We start from the raw sequence: 26604 nt of genomic DNA, 5'->3' as shown, positions 1-26604 counted from the left end.
TCTTCTACGTACTGGGGCTATTAAGACCAATATATCACACTCCTTTTCTGAAGACCTCTTACAGCTTATTAGAATGTGGGGTGGGGCAAAGGTCACCTAAAAGATAACCTCAGTGGACTATTTAATAGAATTATGAATATGCTGCTAGAGAGACATACAGGGGTCTACCTTTTTTAATGTGATTTACCAGGATATGAAGGAAAGATGATCTGGAAAAAATATATAGTATATTTTAAATATATCCTCATTTTGTGGAATCCTTGTGGGAAGAGGAGTAGAAGTCACTCATCCTTTTGGAAATGCAAGTCTGGATTTTGGAAAGGGTATGCGGACAAAACTGTACAGGGACTGCATATAAGGTGAAGAGAGGCACAATCCAAGTAGAACCCCAATGACAGAGAATTATGTGGACATCACATCTGAAATTACATTTATTTTTGATTTAAATTCACATGATATTTTAATTCTGTTTTGTGAAAAAGCACAACAAAGAACCAAAGCAACACCCATAATTCTCACAAGTTTTCATTATATTGAAAAAGTGATATCCTGCCCCCTCCCACCTATACTCTGCCCTTTTAATCCAAACCCACAGAGGTAAACACAGCTAACACTAATTTTTAAGTGTTAACAGAGGAATTAGAGACCACCCAGTAGGTGACAGAATAAGAATTAAAAGAGACTGGTGTCCCAAATGGCAAAAATGAAGTATTTGTGATGTTTATGGTGTCAAGCTGTGCTAGCTTTTTATGTGATTCATATTTTAAAAATTTATATTTCAGCAAAAAAAGCATAAAGTTTTATGTAAATTTTAACTAGAAATCAGTTTTTAAATAAATTTATTTTTAAGGTTTAATGAAAATTTGATCCATTGTCTTTTTAAATTAGATATGATTTACATCAAGGTTTTCTTACAGGATGTACAGAACTAATTAGAATATATACTTTTTAAATAATTTCAACTTTTATTTTATATTCAGGGGGTACATGTGTAGGTTGGTTACATGGATTTATTGGATGACACTGAGGTTTGGAGTACAAGTGATCCAGTCACCTGTACAAATGATCCCATCATTACTGTGGTAGTGAGCACATTACCCAATGGGTAGTTTTTCAACCTTTGCCCCTCCTTCTTTCCCCTCTTTAGTAGTCTGTGTTCCCAGTTCCAGTATCTGTTGTTCCCATCTTTATATCCACATGTACCCAATGTTTAGCTCCTACTTATAAGTGAGAACATGTGGCATTTGCTTTTCTGTTCCTGTGTCAATTTGCTTAGGATAATGGCCTCCAGCTGCACCTATGTTGCTGCAAAGGACATGATTTCATTCTTTTTTATGGCTGCATAGGATTCCATGGTGTATATGTACCATATTTTCTTTATGTAATCCAATGTTGATGGGCACCTAGATTGATTTTACATCTTGGCTATTGCGAGTACTGCTGTGGTAAACATACAAGTACATGCGACTTTTTTGTAGAGTGATTTATTTTCCTCTGGGTATGTACCCAGTAATGGAACTCCTTTGCTGAATGATAGTTCTGTTTTAATTTATTTGAAATATCTCCAAACTGCTTTCCACCATGGCTGAACTAATTCACATTCCCACCAATAGTGTATAAGTGTTCCCTTTTCTCCACAGCCCCACTAACATTTGTTATTTTTTATTTTTCAAGACAGGGTCTTGCTCTGTCATCCAGGCTGTAGTGCGGTGGTGCAATCATGGCTCACTGCAACTTTGACCTTCTAGGCTCAAGTAATCCTCCTACCTCAGCCCCCTAAGTAGCTGGGACTATAGGTGTGTGCCACCACGCATGGCTAATGTTTTTATTTTTGTAGAGATGGGGTCCCAGTTACATTGCCCAGGCTGGAAGCATGTTTTTTTGTTTGTTCGTTTGTTTTCACTTTTTAATTATAGCTATTCTACTAGTGTGTGATGGTATCTCATTGTGGTTTTGATTTGCATTTCTTGGATAATTAGTGATGTTGAGCATTTCTTCATATGTTCATCGGCTGTTTGTATGTCTTCTTTTCAGAAATGTCTGTTCATATCCTTTTCCCACCTTTTAATGGAGTTATTTGGTTTTTGCTTGTCGAATTAAGTTCCTTACAGATTCTGGATATTGGAACTTTGTCATATACATAGTTTGTAAATATCTTCTCCCATTCCGTAGGTTGTCTGTTTAGTCTGTTGATAGTTTCTTCTGCTGTGCAGAAGCTTTTTAGTTTAATTAGGTCCTACTTGTCAGTCTTCGTTTTTGTTGTGATTGCTTTTGAGGACTTAGCCATAAATTCTTCGCCAAGGCCAATGTCGGGAAGGGTATTTCCTAGGTTTTCTTTAGGATTTTTATAGTTTGAGGTCTTACATTTAAATATTTAATCCATCTCGAGTTAATTTTTGTGCATGGAAAAAGGTAGGGGTCCAGTTTCATTCTTCTGCATGTGGTTAGCCAGTTATCTCAGCACCACTTATTGGATAGGGAATCCTCTCCCCATCGCTTATTTTTGCCGACTTTGTCAAAGACCAGATGGTTGTAGGTGTGTGGCTTTATTTCTGGATTCTCTATTCTGTTCCACTGGTCTATGTGTCTGTATACTAGTACGACGCTTCTTTGGTTACCGTAGCCTCATAGTATAGTTTGAAGTCAGATAATGTGATGCCTTTGGCTTTGTTCTTTTTACTCAGGGTTGTTTTAGCTAATGGGGCTCTTCTCATTCCATATGAATTTCAGAATTTTTTTCCTAAATTTGAAAAATGATGTTGGATAGGAATAGTGTTGAATCTGTAGATTGTTTTGGGTAGTATAGTCATTTTAATGATATTGATTCTTCCAATCCACAAGCATAGACTGGTTTTCCCATTTGTGTGTGTGTGTGTGTGTTTAAATGAATCAGTTTTAATATTCAGAGTGATTCCTAAGAAGAATTTTCCTGAGCAGCTTTATATATTAATGTAAACCATGGTTGTCTATAGAACAGAATCAGAATATAAGTGAGCTGAGAATGAGGAAGTGACAAGAGCTTTCAGTGGATGCAGGAGCTGGGGGAAGTGGCCAGATCTGCTTGTCATTAATAACTTGTGGTGTGACAGGCAACATGGAGCCTTTGTTTTGTGTCATCCAAAGCACTTAACTCCCAGGTGTGTCTGGCTAAAAAGGCTAATACATGAGGCTCTTACAACAAAAATGCAGGCTCTGCTGGAATTGTATATTTGAAAGTGCCTCTGTTTAACTGAAAGGGGTTGGGCAGGTAGCATAGAGAAGCGTGATGTTTTTTGATTCTCCTGATCCAGAGGTTTAAGTTCTGAGGCTCCTTTTTATCAGTCTGCAGAGACTGGAGCTCCCTTTGATAGGACTTGCTTCCTACTACGTTGCCTTATTGTTATTCACCTGTTAAAAACTAGGCCAAAATTTCAGAATGCAAGAATCCAAACTGAGACAATATTGCAAAATGAATTTAACTCCCCAAAGCTCTCCATCTCCCACCGCAACCCCCGTAAACACAAACGGTTTATTAAAAATATATAATGAAGCATTCGTTTAGATTTTCCAGGGTAAGGGAAGCAATTAATTTTAAAAGTGTTTGCTGTTCTAAGGCTACAAACTGCTGTAAGCCAGTTCCTATTTTTGTTAGTACTAAAATATTTTGAAACACTTGAATCATTGCTGTTAAAATGATCTAAATTTTACAGTAGCCTTCATTATTTGCCTAGATCTTTTTAAAGCTTTCTAAGGTATGATAAGGAATTCTGCTTCTTCTCAATGTTGTTTTTATTTGCATTTATTCGATGTATTTATTTTTCTCAAAAGAATACATTCACAGTCCAGGCAAGATGGATCACACCTGTAATCTCAGCACTGTGGGAGGCCAAAGCAGGAGGATCCCTCAGACCAATGGTTCAAGACCAGCCTGGACAACATAGCAAGACCCCCACCTCTGCAAAAAAAAAAAAAAATTAAAATTAAAAATATAGCCAAGTGTGGTGACATGCACCTATAGTCCTAGCTTACCTGGGAGACAGAGGCTGGAGGATCTCTTGAGGCTAGGAGTTTGAGGCTGCAGTGAGCTATGATCACACCACTGCTCTCCAGCCTGGGGTTACAGTGAGACCCTGTCTCACAAATAAAATAAAGTAAAAGAAAAGAAAAGAAAATTTATTAACCTGATTTTATAAAGTCAAAGATTACAAATGACTTTTAATGAAATAGAGTAGCCTCCTACCAAAACCTGTTTTATTTCAACCCTTTAAGCCTCCTTATCTCTTGGCATTCACATCTCTATTTCTAAGTAATGTGATTCTAAGTGCCTTTTTTGGTGTCTCACTGTTATCTTCTCTTACAGTAGATGAAGATTTAGCTCTCTCAAGCTATCCTTCCTCTTCTTACATACATGGAGAATACCACAACTTTTAAAATTAAGTTTAGGTTTCTCTTCTTGTACACTTTTCCCTTTGTTTTCTCTACAATTACCACTCGATTTCGGTTTTGTGTTTATCTGGATATTCAGTTTAGCTTTTAAATTTGGTCATTTTTGTTACTTCTTTTCCAGATGCCAAAACATATAATCTATTAATTTTATTATTTTTCCTGAAAACCTCCATCCCAGAGCCTTCTGTTCTGCCCTCCATTCTAGGCAGATTGCTTTCTCACTTTGCTCCCCCACGATCCTCCTAGGACTTCCTTTTACCTCCTTTTTGTGTTATATACCCTCTATCCATGATCCCAGCTCTTCCATTTTCTTTCCTTTCTCCTTTTGTTGGAGCATTCTCGGTCGCTTTCTGGTATCTCTGAGTCCTCCACATCCAGGGGTTTTGTAAAGTGAATCACCTCTTTCTCATCATGAGCTCCCTCTACACGGCTGCAACATCTTCTGCTCTCAATAGTCACCACAGAAGTATGCAGTTTCCTTTTCACAGAGTGTCTTCTCCTCAGATATCTCTTCTTCCACTATCCTTTCCCTCATGAATTTATTCCTCTTTTAAATTTCTTTAGTAGCATTTTAGTGGGGTCTCAGAAAAGAGAAAAGATAAACTTATGTGGCCCATCTACACATGTTTAATTGGGTGTCCAAGTTTAACTTTTGATTATTAATTTGCATGGGGGTTTAATTAAAATTCAAACATTTTATTTAAAATATATTTTCTGCCTTAGGGAAGTTCTATCTTCCCTTCCTTCCTTCCTTCCTTCCTTCCTTCCTTTCTTTTTAGACGGAGTCTCGCTCTGTTACCCAGGCTGGAGTGGAGTGCAGTGGGGCACAGTCTCTGCTTACTGCAACCTCCACCTCCCAGGTTCAAGCGATTTTCCTGCCTCAGTCTCCTGAGTAGCTGGGATTACAGGTACACACCACCACGCCCAGCTAATTTTTGTGTTTTTAGTAGAGACGGGATTTCACCATGTTGGTCAGGCTGATCTCAAACTCCTGACCTTGTGACCCACCTCCCTCGGTCTCCCAAAGTGCTGGGATTATGGATGTGAGCCACCACACCTGGCCTAGGGAAGTTATTTCATTTGGGCAGGGGGCATTTGCTAGGCTGTAAATAGGATACCTTGCAAGGTTATATCTTGGAACATATACCCTATAGATAAGAGGGGAGTACTGTGTATACACTGTATAGTATTTCTTGATCACAGCCCTCTGTATTCACAGCTTCTGCATGTGCAGACACAACCAACTGTGGACAAAATATTGGAAAAAAATTAAAAATAACAATATGACAATAACAATGATACAAATTTTAAAATACAGTATGACAGCTATTTACCTAGAATTTACACTGTATTGGATATTGTAAGCAATCTAGAGATAATTTAAATTATATGGAAGGATGTACTTAGGTTATATGCAAGTATTAAACCATTTTATATCAGGGACTTGAGCATCCATGGCTTTTGATATCCATTGGAGGGTCCTGGAAACAATCCCTCCCACATACCAAGGGACAACTGTGTATGCATGACCAATGTCATCTTCCAGCTTTTAGCTTACCTGTATATTTTTAAATGTGTATATAAATAATTTTATCATATGGATGTTTTATATTTACCTTCCATTGATTTTATTATCTTTAACTTTATTATGATTTTTAATATTATGGGTTTTTTTGAGTTTTAAATTTCTTTCCCTCCTTCAATATTTTATTTATTTTATTTTATTTATTTTGAGGCAGGGTCTTACTCTATTGACCAAGCTAGACTGCAGTGGGGTGATCATGGCTCACTGCAGCCTCAACCTTCCAAGCTCAAGTGATTCTCCCATCACAGCTTCTCAAGTAGTTGGGTGTATAGGCACACACCATCATGCCTGGCTAATGTTTTAATTTTTTGTAGAGCCTGGATCTCCCTGTGTTGCCCAGGCCAGTCTTGAACTCAAAGCAATCCTTCTGCCTCGGCCTCCCAAAGTGCAGGGATTTCAGGCGTGAACCATCATGCCCAGCCTCAATATTGTATTTTATTCTTTGATTTATTTTTTTCTGTATTTTATTATATTTGAATTTAAAAATTAATTGGGGTAAATTGATGTTTATATGATATTGAGTCTTCCCATTTGTATGTATGGATATGGTGTATTTCTCCATTTATTTGTGTCTTTAAATAAAAGTTTAACATGACATTAACATCATGCACATCTTTTAAAGTATTTAGTGTTTTTGTTGTCACTGACACTTAAAAAAACATTTTATTTGGTTGTTGTTAGTGTACATCCACCCACTTGATGTTTTGTGTGTATTGAACTTGTATCCAGTAACCTTGCTGAATATGCTTATTTTCCATATGCATAATTATATTGTGCACAAATAATTTACACAATCTTTTCAGTGATTACACATCACTTATTTTATTGAATTAGCTAGGAATATCAATAATATATTCCAAATGCAGTGATATTGAACATCCTATCTGATTTCATTCCTTAAGTAGAATATTTTGAACTTTTCACTTTTAAGTATGTCATTTGCTGTAGGATTTGGTGGACATTCCTTATCCAGTAAAGGAAGTTCTATTTTATTATTAGTTTCCTCAGCATGTTTTTCAAAATAAATACTGAGTTGTATGCTTTTCTATATATTTTGAAATGGTCATAAGCTTCTTTCCTTCATTAATCTGTTAATGTGGTAAATTACACTAATATCTATTAATATAACAGCTATTAATAAATATTGATTATAATAATATTTTGTTATTAAACTCCCCTTGCATTTATTGAAAAAAAATCATAGTCGTAATTCCTTATCTTATAAATTGCTTGATGGCATTTGGAAACATTTTATTTCATATTTCAACATTTACAGTTTAAAGTCAAAAGGTCTATAACTTTATGTTTTCATCCAGGTTGAGTTTCAAAGTTTCAGCAATCTCATAAAATATACCCAAGAACTTTCTTCTCTCTCTTTTTTTTTCCTGTACAACTGGTTGTATCTGGAACTCAATCGTAGGCTATTTTATAAATGATTGGAAAGCCATACTCAATATCTGTTTCCTTCTCTTTCCCTAGATTTAGACATATGCATTTTCCTATCTGTAACATCTTTTTTGGCACTTTCCATCTTATAAAATCATCATCATTATGATGAACAGAGAAAATCCAAAATTATCTCTAGGTATTGTTTCACACTCCGGGAATATACCCAAGGAACCATATGGACCTAAGGAAAAAATTTAAATGGAAGAGAAAAAATGAAAACTAAACTTCTACATTTTATTACTAATATAAGATTTAAAAAGTAGGACACCACCACAATCTGTACTGGGGTTGGGGAGTAAGAGGGAATATTTTCCAAGTGCAAAAACCATAAGAGGGAAAGCATACCATTTAAAACATATTGTAAAGTTAGAGAATCCTCAAGTTTCTACAACTGTTAGAGCTGCCTGATCTAAATCATTTTCTAAGGATCATGTACAAAATATGTATTTTTTTCACATTAACTTTGGAATTTAACAGGTTATGCTACTTTTAATGTCGACTGCATTTAGAGTAGTGGAGGCAGCAGGTGGCAGTAGTTCCCACTCCCAAAACTGGGACTTGGAGCAAGTCTTATAACAATCCGTGGCCTACCCTTACAGGCCAGCCTTTCTGTAAAGTTTCTTTGTGTCTGTAACTGCTTGTTTCATACATGGGAAAAAAGATAACATAATGCATAAATCCCACAAGGTGTGGATAACAAACACGATTTTTTTGTGTGTACCTTCTTTACACAGAGAATGAATAAACAAACTTATGAAATAGATGGGTCTTCATCTTTAGAATGAATTCCTGTTTTTTATTGAAAACACCCAGTGCCTTTTCATGCTTCCTAGGAATCTCCCTGTTCCATTCTTCATGCATTGTTCTGAGTCTCACTCGAGCCTTCCCTTCCCAAGGAAGTTGACCATACTTTTAGACTTTTTGCTACCTTTATTAATAATGCCGGATAATAATATTAATACTAATGACTGTTTATTGAACACGTGCTATGTGATAAACTCTCTTCCAGAAGTTTTACATATTTTATCTTATTTAATCTACACAGTGACTTAATGAGTTAGATACTACAATTATCCTCAATTTATAGATGTTGAAATTGAAGCACAGAGAAGTCACGTAACTTGCCTAAAATCACACAGCTAATAAGTGGAAGGAGGCCAGAAGAACAATTTAGGCTAATGACCTTAGAGCCTCTGCTGTTCATCATTACTCAGGGTGTGTGAGCCAGGTACACCTATCACTGCCAATATCAAATATTTTAATTCCACTAGGATGTAGCCTGTTTCAAGCTGTTTAAAGTGCATATATTTCCAAAATACCCTTGAGAAATATATCTACAGGTGGGAATTTGAGGCCACTGTCAGATGGTACAGCCCGGAAAAAATATGGCAATGAATAAACCAAGAAGATAAATCTCAGCTTCTTCACTCATTATTTGTGGAAGCTTGGCAAATTATATCACCATCCAGAGCTTGATTTTCTTCATGTGTTAAATGGTGATGATAATTCTTAAGTGTTATTGTGAAAATTAAATGAGATAACACAGTAGAGTTTCTAGAAGATAGTACATCCTCAATTAGCATTAGTTCATGTTTACCTCCCTCAATAAATTTTAGTGCCAACTAAATTTTTCTTGGATAGGTTAAGCCTGAAAAAAATAAGAGCAGAATGAACAGCAGTAACTGGGCATTATTAATTTTTGTATCTCCCTCAAAAAGTAGCTTCACTGGTGGGTGTATAATCAGTGCTTTCTGTTAAATTGATGAGCAAATAAACAAATTCACAAGATTACAGAGTCTGGATATTTTACATATGTAAAAATAGAATCCGTCCAAGTATTTGAGATACATTTTAGAGGACTGGGGTTAAGAGAGAACACTCATGCTCCTGGGAAATGTATTCATGGTGACACAAGATTAATGGGAGCCCCTTATTAATTTCTGGCTTAAAGACACTCAGTTTATATTTGTGATACTGTTTCTTGTTATCTGATATACTGATGCTTGAATTTATTTAATAATTTATCAAGTTAACTGATTTTTCTTCTAGACCAAAAACAGAAGATGCTTGGGTATTTGCAAAGCCCAATGCCATTCAAGCGGTCGGGGTTATGTCTTTTGGTGAGTATTTGGTTTCAAAGGCCCTTTCTCAATGTGGAGTTCTCTGTTCCATGAAAAAAGTGCTATGTTTCATATTTATGTCTGGATAGCAGATGTCCTAAGTTTTAGACTTCCTATTAGCAGCATATGATCTAGTTTGTGCCAATATAAAATTAGGCTCAAACTTTTCTCACTCATCACTAAAATTTGCTTCAATTTGAAGAAATCTATTTCTCATGCAGAAAACTCATTACAGTCATCTTGTTTCTTAACTTGGAAAGCTAGCAAGTGTTATGGACTTCTTCAAACCCTTTATTATGTCCCAAATGGCAAAGGAAGCCACAGAATGAAAATGATGGTATTTAGATTTTCCTTAAGATGGGAAGGGTCATTAGGAAAAGGAAAATGGGAGAGAAGGTTGGACTGGCCTGGTTTATATCAAGAGTGACGTGAAAAGACCATATAAGCCTGATGTGAATGGTCTCATTTCTAGAACTATTAGAAAAATTATTTGCTGACATATTAATAAATTTGTATATTTAAACTGCAGTTCATTGGCATCTAAAGTAGTACATGTCTCTGAATTTCAGAACTAAAAAAGAAAACCCTGGTGCTTGCTTTAATAATGCTTTTTTGTGTGTGTGTTTTTTTTGTATTGCAGCATTTATTTGCCACCATAACTCCTTCTTAGTTTACAGTTCTTTAGAAGAACCCACAGTAGCTAAGTGGTCCCGCCTTATCCATATGTCCATCGTGATTTCTGTATTTATCTGTATATTCTTTGCTACATGTGGATACTTGACATTTACTGGCTTCACCCAAGGTAAAGTGAGAGATTCAGTTATAGTGTTATAGTGTTGATGTGCGTTGGTACCGGAATACCCAATGTTCTACTCCTTATTGTACAAGTATGCCCAGTGTTCTATTTCCAAGATTACTCTCTTCCACCCATTCTGTCTATCCTCCTGCCCCCTGCTGTCTATTTCCTAATTTTTACCTTTTTAAACTGCTCAATTTAGTTCTGTAGCCCATACTCTCTCCTTCTACACACTGTCACTTCCCAGGACACGACTTTTGGCTTTCCTCCACTGCAGCTTGATTTTCAAAGGTACCAGTGGCCTCCCAATCTTCAAACAACCTCGATTTGGATTCTCCTGAATCTCTCTGAATCACTTACCAATACTGAACTTCCTTTCTTTGCTCAAATTTTCCTCCCTTAGAGGAAAGAGTTTTATTCTTTCTCTCTGTTAATTTTTTTCTCTTTTCTTTTTCTGTACCCTCTCTAATCTCCCACTCCACTCCATCCCACACCACCCAGATAAAGGTCTCAAGCATATTGTTTGCTCTTCTCTCAAACAGTTTTCCAGATATTTTCGTTGTTTTAACTCTAACCCAGACCTTCATATTGTTTGCTCTTCTCTCAAACAATTTTCCAGATATTTTCATTGTTTTGACTCTAACCCAGAGCTTTCTCTTTGTCTCCAACCTGCTGCCTATAGGACATTTCTACTCAGTTGTTCTGTATTTGTTTTAATCACAAAACATTATGTTTCCCTTAAAACCAGACCTTTTCTTCCTCCCTCCAAAGATACTTCTCTCTTTTTTTGCATTCACCCAGGCCCAACAACTGAGCAGTCCTCTCTTCTACTTCCCTTGACCCTTACATTCAATCATCAATGTAGTGTAATATTCAGGACAGTCCAGCAATAGGCTGCGATTCACGTATTTCACAGCTCTTGCAGGTCTATTATCTCATTGACCTTCAAATAACCCTTTGAAGGGAAGTGGAATAACTAGTTCTACCCCCTGATTAAAACACAAAAAGATGAAGTAACTCGCTCATGCTGGCTGGTGACAAACCAGAAAACAAGTCTTCTGACTCTCAGGTTCAATTTTCTTTCCATCCGCTTTCTGCCTCCCCTATTTTGGTCAACTGTGACCCTCTGAAAGTTGTGCCTTTGCCTCAGCTCCCATTAGCTTAGTTTTCTGAAAACTTGGGTGCTCTTGGAAGGATGGCTGCCTTATTCTGAACAGAGGTTACAGATCACTATGATTTTAGGCAAATATTTCTCAGGAAATGAAGGAAGATGACTTCAAAAAATAATGTTTAGCAAAATTCAAATGCAGTCAAAAATATAATACATGCGTGTGCCACTAGACTGCGGTAACAAAGTGACCTTGAAAGTTCTGATAAGAATTGTGTTTCAAAGCATTGCCATGTGTCACTATTGCTACATAGTTTGCCAATGCAAATGGCCTGTGGGCTCTGGTCTGTACAGGACCTTCGTTTTAAAATGCCTTTTCTGTAAGACATAAACCTTTTTTGTTTGTTATATCTTCCTGGAGCTTTTATCAGTGGTAATTGCTCAGATATAATTAAATCTCTATAAAACAAAGCTGACAGATGTTTGATGTCATTTTCCCCCTAGCTGTAATTCTTTAAAATATACTTAGATTCAAGCTGCAATAAGCTGACATTGTTTCTCCAGGCCACCTCTCCTTGGGTGAATCTAGTCTAATTGGTGTATACTGCATTCTTCTTTTCTAACCTCTTTCAGTAGATAAATTTCAGCTTGTGAGGCAGTGGGAACTCAAGATTCTCCCTGACATTTCTATTGGAAAGATGGTAGGGCTTATTTTTTTTTAGTGGAGGTTAGTGAACGGGGAACTTCAGTCTTTTTTTCTTAGAGTACTGGAATCTTTTCAGTCAACCTTGAAGCAGGTTTCTGCCACCTTTGTGTTTTAATCCCCTCCTGCCCAAAAGGGATGTTCTAAAGTAATGTAGATTTGTTCTAGTTGATGGGGGGAGGGGAGAGAGCCACTTCAAGTAAATCTTGGGAAGAGGCAAATTATTTAGGATATTCAGCTTTGTAATGAAAAAAAAAAAAACAGTTCAGAGGTATAGTTTTTCTTCTTTTTAAATGGTGTAGTATTGAGTGACTTTGACCTAATTTTCAATTAAGTTTAATTTTAAAAAGGTAACCACAAGTTTAACATCTAAGCGTGTTATATTCAGAAAATAAGCAAGCCTAAATACTCTGTTTCGGCATTAGTCGTTGTTTTATTTATTTATTTATTTTTTATTTCTTCCATGGACTACTGTACAGTTGTAGGTAATTGTTTTTTGATGACATGACATCTGCGCCCTAGTTAGATCCCTGTATTTCTTCATAGGCAGCTGAGAAATATAGTGTCTAAATAAGAATTGTTTCAAGGTCTATTTAGTCCATCATCTAGTCTGGAACTTATTAAATTTAATGTTCTTTCTGGGACATAGCCATATTTTCACAGTTTTGAGTCACTGCATTTACACTTGGGCTCATGAGATGCCATGAAAGGCAACATATGTTTGGAATTTCTTGCTGTGGCCCCAAGGTTGCAATGAAACCCTATAGCATGATACACAGGAAATTCAGCTCCCCAGATGTACTGGTCTACTCTTCCTTTCAGGATTGTTCTTGATCTAAGAATAGCATTTCAAAAGGAAATTTGTTTATTTTAACAGACATTTTTAAAAGATAATGAAGTCACTTACTCACCAGAAACAAAGACCAGAAACCAGTTTACAAAGCCAGTGCCCAAGAATTTAGGGAGTTGATTCTGATGTAAGAAGACAATGGATCAAGTGTTTTTCAGAAGTCAGTACAAATTTGCAGCAAATCTACCAAAAACAAATAATAAGAGAAAAACTATCAGTGATGGATTTATCTTCACATGGAGCATGTACTGGTTCAAATCAGTGAAAAACTACATAGTTATTGGATTCAAAAACTTGTATTTAGACCTGGTCATCTATTCTCTTAATTAAATGAAATGAAGTTTATGGAGATTCACTTACAAGTCATGTGTTGCTTAATGACAGGGAAACATTCTGAGAAATGCATTGTTAGGTGATTTCCTCATTGTGCAAACATCATACAGTATACTTACGTAAACCTAGATGGTAGCACCTATTACACATCTAGGCTATATGGTATAGCTTATTGTTCCTAGGTTATAAACTTGTACAGCATGTTTCTGTACTGAATTATGTAGGCAACTGTAACAGAATGGAAAGTATTTGTGTATCTAAACATGGAAAAAATACAGTAAACATACAGCATTGTAATCATATATGTGGGCCATTACGTGATGCATGACTGTAATATCTAATATTTCATTTATTAGATAGTTATCTCAAACATTTAGTATCTAGTAAATGAACTTATTTTACATTATTATCTAGGAGACTTATTTGAAAATTACTGCAGAAATGATGACCTGGTAACATTTGGAAGATTTTGTTATGGTGTCACTGTCATTTTGACATACCCTATGGAATGCTTTGTGACGAGAGAGGTAAGCACAGTTCCTTCCCAACGCTTTACCCAGGTGATCTCTCTGCCACATTTAATTTAGGAAGATTTATAAATAATACAGTTTGGCAAATTCCCAAGGGCACGACAAATGGTATAATTCATAAAATTTTCTTTTTTGACTATAAAATGTAGTCATTTATGTAGCTTAAAGATGAATTGATATTCAGATGTTTACAAGACAATTTTTCAAAAGTTGGGTTTGAAAATTAGGTTTGGTGGATTTGGCTTATATTACCATGAGCACAAATATTTATACAACTGCATTCCAAAGTGACTGCCAACCTTTAGCAATAGCCAAACTAAAGTTGTTGCTTTTAAGGCATTCTTACAAAGAAATTAAGTACCAATGTTTAAAACATGTTTTACAAAACTGTCTTTTTGATTAGATGTTTTATCAGTCAACATGTATTAAAGGCACTGTAGAATCTACAGATTCTAACTGGTTTTGTTATTTTTTAAAAACTAAAATATCTTATATTCCATGGAGAACCAAAGTTCAACTGAAACTTTTAGTTTTACAGATATATTTTATTTATGTATTTATACATGTAGATGTATATATTTACAACTATACATAACATAAAATAATATAAATAATAACAAATATATAGGATATTATTTACATATACATATATTGTCAAAGTCAGCTCTAAATTGTGTTATATATTCCACTTGGATTTGTAGAGAAATATTTTCTGAAAGAGAATTCATTATTTGGTGTAAATTAGATAACATGGCCGTCAGGAATCCCTTATGCTGTCAGCTGAAAATCCACTCTACCAGTGAGCAGTAAAACGTGATCTGGCTTCACAGTGGATCTTTCAGGGACCACACTGAAAAGGGCTCAGATCTAGGATCTGTTCCTAGAGGCTGTTTACACAGTGCACCATGTGAAAGGGTCTAATGAGAGAAGTGAAATGTCTACAGAGCTTTAAATACACTAAGTAATCAGCAGGCTTCTTGAGGCAAGCCAGGGCTTACTTTAAGTCAGTCCCAGTGATAAGGAACTGACTGCACAGGGAAGCAGAAGAGGGAAATGTTCAGCACTGTGTATGTCCTTTACAACTAGTACTTCTCTCCCTCACACATGTACAACTCACAGGCCAGTTCTCTACCTTGACTATAAAGGAGAAATAGACTGAACTAATTTTTTTTTTTTTAATTTAAGAGCCTTTTGAAACTTTACTAGCTATTGTTAGTTTCAGGAAATGGTATTATTTTAGCTTCTGCCCAGTATGTAGGTTCAAATTTGATCTCTAGATCAACAAGTAAGAACAGATGGTGCATTCTCACATGGTTGCTGGTAAACTCCCTACAGACGGGCTGAGTCACTTCACCTGCACAACTTCTGTCTTTAGTACTTGAAACTTGAGTTTCCTTTCCAGCTGCAGTGGCAGGAAGACAGAACTGAATCAAGATCTCTGCCACAGTAGCAAAGACTCAGCAGACGAATGGTGTCTATAACTTTCCCTTCTCTTGCTCTTTATTCTACATGCATACACACGTACACACACAAATGTACGACTGACAAAAATATAATCAAACTGTTTCAATTCATAAAAGCACTAAAAAGGCTGTCTACCCTTAATAAATATCTCTTACTAGCTGCCTCACTAAGGGATTTTTTCACTCTCACAAGGATATCATAGAGGCATCTGTAAGAACGGATCTTAAATAAGATACTATTTGGAGAGACATTACAACTTATGTTATCAATATCACCATTAAGTTATTAACAAAGTCATGGTGGTATGTGACACGTGGGAGATGTTGCATATCCAGGCAGCACTGCTTAGAGAGATGGCTTCTTTATGATACCTCAGTATCTGAACTTCTGTCATTTCCAACTCTTGTCTCACTGTTCTTTTGCACAGGGTCACTACTTATTCAGACTATCTTCTCTTTATCCTCCATAGGTATTGTTCCTGTTCTTACTTCTTTGCTCTTTTTCATGCTCTTGTCTCAGCCTGTAATTCTGCTCCAAATCCTGTGCATGTTTCAAGCCCTACCTCAAGCCAAGGTAGGTCAAGCATATTTCAGGGATGCTGTAAAGGAGATTACTCTAAGGAGACAGCTCTAGATACCTAAAGCTCCTTCTAGTCCTAAATCCTCTTTGATCTTTTTTGTCCTGTTATAAATTGATCTCTACTTGCTTTTTTAAGTTTGGTTGTATGCCTCCAAGAATTAATTCCTGAGAATAGGAATCATTTGCCTGACATTTTATCTTTGCAAACCATATCACAGTATGGGACACATTAAGTCGGTAATGTTTTATTGCTTTCCTGATCTGAGTAGTCATGAAAAATGGTGATGAACTCTTTCCCATTTTTGTTGAGGAAAGGCAAGATAAAATAGACTTAAATTGTAACAAATAGGAATTAGTTTATACAGAATTAATTTCCTGTTAGTAAAGGATATTATACATCCAGTATTAATAAGGGAAATGTGACAGCTATTTCTTAGAAGCCCTGCAAATAATCTAAATAGCATGTTTAGTTTGTTTAAGTAGTAACCTGTTGGACTCAAGAAAGAAGGAAAGGATAACTTTCTAAAGTCTCTCTTATACTTGAAAGATACATGTATTGAAACATCGGTATGCCACACTATAGGTCTGTAATGTAATCCACTGACTGATAGTTCAACAAAGAGTACTTGTTATTGATATGTGTGTCTATATGTAAGTACTTTGGAAAAGATAGAACATTCCTAGTGACTTGAGATTTGATTAATAGCCTTGTTGGTGGTATTTTATACATTCCTAAAGACCATTGTGAAATACTCCCTCTACAAATCCTGCATGCCTTTAAAAGTCCCTCTCAAAATAATCTGTTTATTTGGCAGGTAATTGCCAATGTGTTTTTTGGTGGGAATCTTTCGTCGGTTTTCCACATTGTTGTAACAGTGATGGTCATCACTGTAGCCACGCTTGTGTCATTGCTGATTGATTGCCTTGGGATAGTTTTAGAACTCAATGTGAGTACATTCTAAGATTTACCCCTTCACTCTAAAATTCTCTGTAAAAGATAATGATTACATTTAACATAAGATTTATTTTCCTTAACAAAAGTATCACTTTTGAAGTGGAATGAAAATATGTCTATAATAGTAAATATTTTCAATGATGATTCTGTGCACTTTATGGAACTATATAGTTTTAAAGCAGTGGTTGTTTAGAGACCTATGAGGTTGTCACAACTGGGTAGGCAGTGCTATTGGCTTCGAGTGGGCAGAGGACAGGGATATACATCCCACAATGTGCAGGCCTCTTACAGCAAAGAATTATCTGATCCAAAATGTCAATAGTGCTGAGATTGAGAAACCCTGGTTTAGAGTTTATCTTTTGTATATCTCATTTACTACAACACATAAATGTTACTAAAAATAGCTATAAATTAAGGGACTATGGACTTTGCTGAAAAATAATATATCTAGTGAAATTTATGAAAAATATGAAAGGATTCAAGTTATATCCATTCACTTGCTATGACACAATTTCTTTTTATTTACATATTTTTCTCTCTCCAGACCTTTCTTTTATAGTCTGCACTGCCATCATCCAAATAGAAGTCCTCATAATATCACAGTTGAATTAATCCCAGCTCTGTTTCAACTATCATATATTTAAGTTCTGCTTTCAGTTTGCCGGCATTTTCCTACTAGAGCAAGTATAAATTCTGTTGCTTCTACTTTCTTGTCTTCTATGTAAAACTATTTCCCATTTACTTCCCAAAAATCTATGCTCAGCTCTAGTCAGTCTTATTTTTTGGCCTGTGAATAAGCCATATTAATTCTTTCCATTATTCTTTGTCTTATCTGCTTTTTATTTCCTATAACAATTATTTTTCTTTCATTTCTGTCTACATTTTACAAAGACTTTAAGATCCAGTGCAACTTCTAATTCCTTTATTCACTGATCAACTATTTATTAATTACTATGTGCCACACAATAGAATATAAGGATGAATGTGATAAGAAAGGATCTATGCATTCTCACAAATAAACATAAAAGTTCAACTGCAATATAGGTGATGAAGACAGAGGAGGCTGGGAATGGTGGCTCACACTGTAATCTGAGCATTTTTGGAGGCCAAGGTGGATGGATTGCTTGAGCCCAGGAGTTGGAGATCAGCCTGGGCAACATAGTGAAACCCCGTCTCTACAAAAAATTAGCTGTGTTTGGTGGCACGTGCCTGTAGTCTCAGCTACTCGAGAGGCTGAGGTGAGAGGATTGCTTGAGCCCAGGAGGTAGAGGTTTCAGTGGGCTGCAATGGCACCACTGCACTTCAGCCTGGGCAACAGAGTGAGACCCTGTCTCAAAAAAAAAAAAAAAAAAAAAGAAAAAAGAAAAAGAAGAAGACAGAGGGAAGTGAATGGATTCCCAAAACACATTTTTGAGAAAAGATTGGCACAATTTGGTGACACAGATTCCATTGGGAAGACGGGAGCAGAATGACATCTTGGTTTTATTTTGTGGAACTAGAATAATTATACCATTTGCTAAGATAGGAATGGAAGTTGTTCTACCACTACAAAGTGGCTAATCTTCTCAATCCTTACAGAATTTCTCATCGGAATCACCCACCGGTTAGCATTTATTGGTCATGCACCACAGGGAGGGCAAACCCGTACAGATGGGATCCCAAGTCATCATTTACTCATTTCATTGAGAATTGAGGCATAGGTGAAGGTGTTAGTGTCAATGCCCAAGTTACTATATCATCCAGATACCATTTTAATTTGAAATTCCATACAAAGGCAGGAGGGAATTCATTCAGGGACCCTACTGGGGACTTTCTTGTAAATGGAAAGTGAGGAGTAAGCAGTTTCCAAAACCTCAGGAGACTGGTAATTATCTATTCTACCAACAGTGGAAGGAAAGCTCATAGGAAAGTAAGCAAGTGTCAAAGGTAACTTTTACCTTCTGCCCAATTTTGCATAGGCCAAAGACTAGATCTTTAGATGTTTTTAAAACCTGATTATATAGACATACATTAAAAATTAGAGTGCCAAATTGTTATGACCTGATAGCCCAAGACAATTACACTAGTTTTAAAGCACTTTGTAAGAATTAATAAACTCTAGGATCTCCATTCTCAGACCACCTGAGAATAAGTGTTTTCCACATCAGTACGTCTTTTGGTGTGCATAAGAATGTATTCACATCTTTACTCAACTCTTTTTTGTGTGGATACTTACCATGTCTAATAGAGCCAAATCAAGCGTCATGTCTGTTAGTAACTAATACATGCTGGATCATGCAACACTTTAGAAATAACTTAAAGCATGCTGTGCTCCACTTCATAATAATAATGTGGACAGGGCGCAGTGGCTCATGCCTGTAATCCTAGCACTTTGAGAAGCTGAGGCAGGCGGATCACCTGAGGTCAGGAGTTCAAGACCTGCCTGGTCAACATGGTGAAATCCTGTCTCTACTAAAAAATACAAAAAAAAAAAAAAAAAAAAAAAAATTAGCTGGGTGTGGTGGCACATGCCTCTAGTCCCAGCCACTTGGGAGACTGAGAGAGGAGAATTGCTTGAACCCAGGAGGCAGAGGTTGCAGTGAGCCAAGATTGCGCCACTGCACTCCAGCCTGGGTAACAGAGCAATACTCCATCTTAAAAAATAAAAAATGAATAATAATAATAATAATAATGTGAGCTACCATGTATTGAGTACTTACTCTGTACCAGGTGCTTTGCAGTATCATCTCCTTTTATCTATATTAAATTGACAGATGAAGAAACTAAGGCACTGCATGATTAAATAGTCTGAGGTCATACTAGTTACAAGTAAAAAAATTCAGATTTGAGCACAGGCATTTGGACCCTAAAGCTCACATTTTAAACCATTACACTACTCTGAGATTTTCTAAGCATAAGATTTTAAATTATGTAAAATGATTATGCTCATTTCTCTATCCACTTTCTAAAGTTATAATATCTATGCATTGAGTTTATCTATAAGAAAGGTTAAGAGTAATCTATGATACATATGGATAAACTTTAATAATGGGTTAAAACGTACCAGGAGATGAAATAAAATGAAACTAAAAGGTTTTTGTCTTAATAATTTTTAGTTAATAACTTTCATCTTAGTAATTGTAGGACTTTAGAAATGTAGTTAATAGCTTTTATCTTAGATAACAATTTTAGTACTTTAGGAATTCTTTTTTATTTTGGCTTCTGAATAAGTAGAATAATGAGCTTCACAGATGAGATGAATCAGGTCTTGCAAAGTAAGGAAATGCTACTATTTAGTATCACCAAATAAGATAGAATAAAATGAATTGAGGTAATATTAGTTATTAAATTAAAAAAATAGAACTTTGCTTTCCTTTTTTTTCCTGTTTGCATGGCAGTAGACAACAGTGAAATATTTTTCCAAAGCAAACACACACTAAGTTTTAAAGGTTTCATTTTAGAAGCAAATCAAATAAATATAAGCACTATTCTTGGTAACAAGAATCCAGCATCTTAGCACTAATGTTGCTATTGGAGAAAAGAGGCATCCGCAGTAATTGGACCCTATGGGTTTCTACTTGCAGCAGTACAAAGAGAGAAAATGAAGCAGCTGGTGCCTGTGGCCAGCGTAACCAGCTCAACAAGCCTTATGTGTGGTTTACAGTGGAAGGAAGAAAGCAAGCCAAATGCCAGCAAGGGCCCACATAGAGAAATACAGTCTTTGGGGTGAGCAAGCCATAGTCCCAATTGCCAAAGACTCCCTGAGCAAGAGGGAGTTTCTTTTTGAAGTATTGGAGTGAATTTCATGAATTTAGATTGATTATTAAGTAGAAATTTAAAAGATGTATAAGCATTATTTTATTTAGTTTCCAGCTTCCTTGCATCATTTGAGAAATTTCTATTCAGGTAGGAAAATTCAGACACTTTTTCAATCTGTACTGGCAATAAAAATTTTCAATAGCTTCTGTCCTTTCTCTCCAGCAAACTGCAAAATGCCCTGACATCCATAGTGTTGTTATCAATTAATAAGTATTATCCCGCCTTTATAAATTAGACTGTATTTTATTGTCTTTTTAATAAGCAGTTATGATTTTACATCCTGTCAAGCAATTTCAAAAATTATTCCAAAGCCAGTGGTGTATCCCTAAGCAAGACTAATTAAATAGAGCAAATAATCTGGACTAGTTCGTAGGGAATAGATCAGATGCGACCACACTATCATTTTACTCCTGATCTTGACTTCTAGCAACAACCTTTAGTAAGATTGAGTGTTTAAATATCAAGAAAGTAGCTGGTATCTAAACAAGATACTCAACTGGAATCCTTCTAGTAGAAATATGAGCTATATAGTCTTTCCTCTAACTGCTACTTTCTCAACACTTAAGAATTATAACAAACAGAACACCCATTGCTTCGCGCTGCCCAGCAAGTTAAGTTTGGAAGAGTACCAAAAGGCTGACTGATGACAGCTTCTTAGCAGAAGCTGGGGGCAGTTTTCATTCTGATAGTACTTTCACAATCTACAGTTCCAGATGAATTAGCCACATGTTTGTGCCTACAAAGAGGAGACTACAACACACACACACACACACACATATACAGACACACACACATACACATATTTGTATTTGAATTACTTTTTGTTGTTTTCATAAATTGTTATTTTAAAGAAATCAGAGGGTAATACTTTTTGTTATAAATACAGACCAAGTGTTACAGTATCTTTCATAATTTAAAAAGCACTGTTAATTCCAAATATTATGATAGAATCTATGGAATCCATAATACATTTCATTCTAGTCATATAACAACTAATTGTTTATTTTTTGTGTACCTTTGTAGATATTAATTTGTATTCAGGTGCTATGAATGGCAAAAGTATATTTTCCATATATTCTAAATTAGAACATGATTTTGGTATTTTTTAGTATTTTCTCATTCTTATGTCTCTTACTTTGGAAATATTTTCCATGCAGTGTGGTCCCTACTACTCTTTCTCTGGATACTTTTGTTTTTGTAAAAATTCAAAAAGTTGTATAATTGGGATCATAGTCATAATATTTCTGGTATGGAGAGATTGCTTTGTATAAAACACACAGCAATTTTATTAACTGGTGTGAGAATATGGTTATTTTAAAGCTATTTTTAAGGTACAATTTATAATTTTACATCATCCAACTTCAAATTCACTTTGCTGTTATTTTCCCTGGAGAAAATTTACCAAAATAATGTGTCAAAAAGCTTTTAAACCGTAGGTGATAGTTGCATAGATTTTCATTATACTATTTCTTTCTACTTTTGTATATGCTTACAAATTAACTTTTAAATTTAGAAAAACATAGTTTATGAAAACTTGCATTTAGTTGTAAAGTAATAATCACATTTGTTATTGATTTTATATATTAAAAACTTACATTTTATTATTTCAGAGAACAACATTTGTGAAATGTCATATTAAGGGAATGAAAACCAAAAACCACATGATCAGATGGGTGCGGTGGCTCACACCTGTAATCCTAGCACTTTGGGAGGCTAAGACAAGAGGATTACTTGAGCTCAGGAGTTCAAGACAAGCTGGGGCAACATAGTGAGACCTCGTCTCTGCAAACAAATTAGCCAGGCATGGTAGCATGTGCCTGTAGTCTCAGCAACTCAGGATGCTGAGGTGGGAGGATTACTTGAGCTTGGGAGGTCAAGGCTGAACTGTGATCATGCTAGTGCACTCTAGCCTAGGCAACAGAGTGAAGCCCTGTCTCAAAAAATAAAAAAAAAAAATTTAAAAAAAAAAAGAGAGAGAGAGAGAAAACAAAAAACACGTGATTATCTCAACTGATGCAGAAAAAGAGTCTGACAAAGTTTAGCATCATTTCTTGATAGAAACTCTTTTAGCAGTTTAGAGAAAGAAAAGTCCTCAACATAATAAAGGCTATTTATGAAAAACCCACAGCTAACATCATAATTAATAGGGAACAACTGAAGGCTTTTCTACTAAGATCCAGTAAAAGGTAAGGATACCCACTCTCACCACTTCTCTTCAACATAGTACTGGAAGTACACACCACTTCTCTTCAACATAGTACTGGAAGTACTGGCAAGAGCAATCAGACAAGAAAAAGAAATAAAAGGCTTCCAAATTGGAAAAGAAGAAGTAAAATTATTTCTATTTGCAGATGACATGATCCTATATGTAGAAAACCCCAAAGGTTCCAAAAATAGTGTTAGAACTGATAAATTAATTCAGTAAAGTTGCAGGATACAAAACCAACATACAAAAATCAGTAGCATTTTATACACAAATAATAACCTAGCTGAAAAAGAAATCAAGAAAACAATGTCATTTGTGATAGCATCAAAAAATATACTGGAATAAATCTAACCAAAGAGGTGAAAAATTTGTATACTGAAAACTATAAAATCTTGATGAAGGAAATTGAAAAAGACACAAATAAATGGAATATATAAATGAATGGAAAGATATCCTGTGAATGGAATTAATATTGTTAAAATGGCCATACTACCCAAAGCAATATACAAATTCAACATAATTCCTATCAAAATTCTAATGGCATTCTTCACAGAAATAGAAAAAACAATCTGTATTGAAAGGAAAAATAAAGTTGAAGGCATCACACTTCCTGATTTCAAATGACATTACAAAGCTGCAGTAATCAAAACAGTATGGTACTGGCATAAAAACACAAATATAGACTGATGGAACATAAAAGAGAGCCAAGAAATAAATCCAAACATATAGGGTCAACTAATTTTCTATAAGGGCACTAAGAGGACACAATGGGGAAAGGATAGTCTTCAATAATGATGCTGGGAAAAATGGATTCCCAAATGCAAAAGAGTGAAATCGGACCCTGATCTTACACACCATACACAAAAATCAATTCAAAATGGATAAGATACCTTAATGTAAGGCCTGAAACTAAAATTCCTAGAAGAGAACATAGGGTAAAAGCTCCTTGATATTAGCCTTGGAAATGATTTTTTTGAATATCAGACTAAAAACTCAGACTATAAAACCAAAAATAAATAAATAGGACTACATCAAACTAAAAGGCCTCTGCAGTGAAAAAACAACAAGAACAAATGAAAAGACAACGTACAGATTGGGAAAAAAATATTTGCAAACTGTCTGACTGATAAAGGGTTACTATAAAAAAGTTACAAATAATTCTAATAACTCAATAGCAGAAAAATGATTAACTTGATTAAAAAATGGGCAAAGGACCTTAGCAGATATTTCTCCAAAGAAGACATGAAATGGCCAACAGGTACACGAAAAAGTGCTCAACATCATTAATCATCAGGAAAACGCAAATTAAAACCACTAGACAATATCACTTCATAACCTTTAGGATGGCTATAATCAAAAAGAACAGAAATAACAAATGTTGACAGAAGTGTGGAGAAAAGGGAACCTTAGTACGTTGCTGGTGGGAATGTACATTGGAATAGTCAATATGGGAAACAGAATGGAGGTTCCTAAAGAAATTAAAAATAGAACCACCATATGACCCAGGAATCTCTATTATGGGTATATACTCAAAAAAAATGAAATCATCACCTCATAAAGATATCTATACTCCCATATTCATTGAAGCATTATTCACAATAGTGAAGAGATGGAAACAACTTCAGTGTTCATTGATGTATCAATGGATACAGAGAATGTCATATAGATCTGTCTATAACATGGAATATTATTCAGCCTTGAAAAAGGAGATCCTGCCATTAGCCACAACATGGATAGACCTGAAGAACGTTAAGTGAAATAAGCTGGACACGTAAAGCAAAATATTACATGATCTCTCTTATGTATGGAATATTTTTTTAAATGTCTAATATATAGAGTTAGAGATAAAAGGATAAAACCGTGATTACTAGGGGCAGGAAACAAAAGGAGGAAATGTAGAGAAGTAGGTCAAAGAATTCAAAGTAGCACATAGGTAGGATTAACAAGTCTACAGATTTAATGTACAATATGAGGGCTGTAATTTATAAAATTGTATTATATTTGGGACTTTTGTTAAATAAGTAGATATTAGCTGCTCTCATCACCAAAGAAATAATTATGTGAGATGATAGATATGTTAGTTCAATACAATAACCATTTTATGTATTCTATGACATCATGTTATAAACCTCAAATATACACAATAAAATTTATTTTTAAAAAACATGGTTTATGGTTTAAGAGAATATTGGTCATAAAATTTTAATGTATGTTACATTGTTAAATATACTATAATTAAAATTTAACATAATTAGAAAAACATATTACCTAAAATGTATTAAATGTTAACATTTGTATTATTTGGTAAGTTTCTGTTGCGAATTAGGCCTACTCAAGGGGAAAGTCTCTTCCTTTGACGTCAATAACTGTTGGTATTTTTTATAATAGACAATTCTACCACTCATTATTTTAAATCTGACATTCCTCCTTAGGTTGAGTTTATTCCTAGATAATGCAGGCAACTGTGAATGAGTTATAGTCATTTAGCTCTGCTGTCAACTGTCTCAGTAATTAATGTGCTTAGTTTTATTTGAAAGATGGTTTAGAAATGCTATTTCACGTTAAATGCCTTAGGGTTATGGTTTTTCTTTCTCACACAGATAGGCACGACTTCCATACAAGCTCAGGTAAAGAAGAAAGACATTGTGGCCCCTATACAATTTCCCAAAATTTCCCTCTTATTCACAAATGACAAATAGACCATTCATGTTTGAAGGGCATAGTGGATACACAGTAGTTTTAATGAAGCATATAAGGAAATACGATGAACTGAAAATACAGGAAATTTCAAGAGTCCTATTATCTGCTTTATTTTCTATATTATTTTCTGATAATTTCTTAAGTCGATAAGCTGTTGTACTATTTCATTATTTTCATTTGTAAATATGCCAGTGGAAAAGGCAACGCCTATTTCTAAGTCTTTCTTAGAATTATTTTTCCTCCCTTTGTTTGATTCATCTGAACCTATCACATGTTTAACATGTGCATGAAAAACACATTTTGTAAATGCTTTTCAAAGCTGTCCAAAGAATGTTTCCATCTAGTCACATTATCTTGTTTCTTGTTTTCAACATGCAGGGTGTGCTCTGTGCAACTCCCCTCATTTTTATCATTCCATCAGCCTGTTATCTGAAACTGTCTGAAGAACCAAGGACACACTCCGATAAGATTATGTCTTATGTCATGCTTCCCATTGGTGCTGCGGTGATGGTTTTTGGATTCGTCATGGCTATTACAAACCCTCAAGACTGCACCCACGGGCAGGAAATGTTCTACTGCTTTCCTGACAATTTCTCGCTCACAAATACCTCAGAGTCTCATATTCAGCAGACAACACAACTTTCTATTTTAAATATTAGTATCTTTCAATGAGTTGACTGCTTAAAAAAATATGTATGTTTTCATAGACTTTAAAAAACATAACATTTACATGTTTTAGTCTGTCTTTATATTATATAAAATTGTTATTTTGGCATTTTTCAAGACTTGGCTTTCATGACTCTTTAGTGCAATATCAAAGATAAAAGAAAAATTGAATGTATTTCACCTTTAACTGGAACAAAATAAGTGTTTTGTTCTAATGACTGCACTACACTAATGCTGATTGAAGAAGGGAGAGTGAAGCCTTTAGCATTTTCCCCCTTTTATTTAATATGCAAACCAGTATATTGTGCTCCAAAATAAGTAGGCGATTGTGGATTGG

General features: G+C 35.2%; 1 protein-coding gene across 8 annotated transcripts in view; it reads left to right on the top strand.

Annotated features, from left to right (window-relative positions):
* The window catches only part of LOC105483320 (solute carrier family 38 member 11), a 56202-nt gene extending 29872 nt beyond the window's left edge, over positions 1-26330 (top strand). For 6 of the 8 annotated variants that reach the window (XM_011744135.2, XM_011744141.3, XM_011744140.2 and 3 more), the window contains 5 exons: positions 9509-9579; positions 10220-10381; positions 13784-13896; positions 16758-16889; positions 25980-26330. In XM_011744135.2, coding sequence (XP_011742437.1) covers positions 9509-9579; positions 10220-10381; positions 13784-13896; positions 16758-16889; positions 25980-26273 — 772 coding nt within the window. In that variant the 3' untranslated portion in view covers positions 26274-26330. The remainder of the gene's footprint in view (positions 1-9508; positions 9580-10219; positions 10382-13783; positions 13897-16757; positions 16890-25979) is intronic. The other 2 variants (XM_011744138.3, XM_011744136.3) reach the window with 2 other exon arrangements.
* Positions 26331-26604: the final 274 nt, after the last annotated feature.

The sequence above is a fragment of the Macaca nemestrina genome, chromosome 11 (assembly GCF_043159975.1).
Source record: "Macaca nemestrina isolate mMacNem1 chromosome 11, mMacNem.hap1, whole genome shotgun sequence".
Taxonomy (NCBI): domain Eukaryota; kingdom Metazoa; phylum Chordata; class Mammalia; order Primates; family Cercopithecidae; genus Macaca; species Macaca nemestrina.
This window is presented reverse-complemented; position numbering and strand designations above follow the sequence as displayed.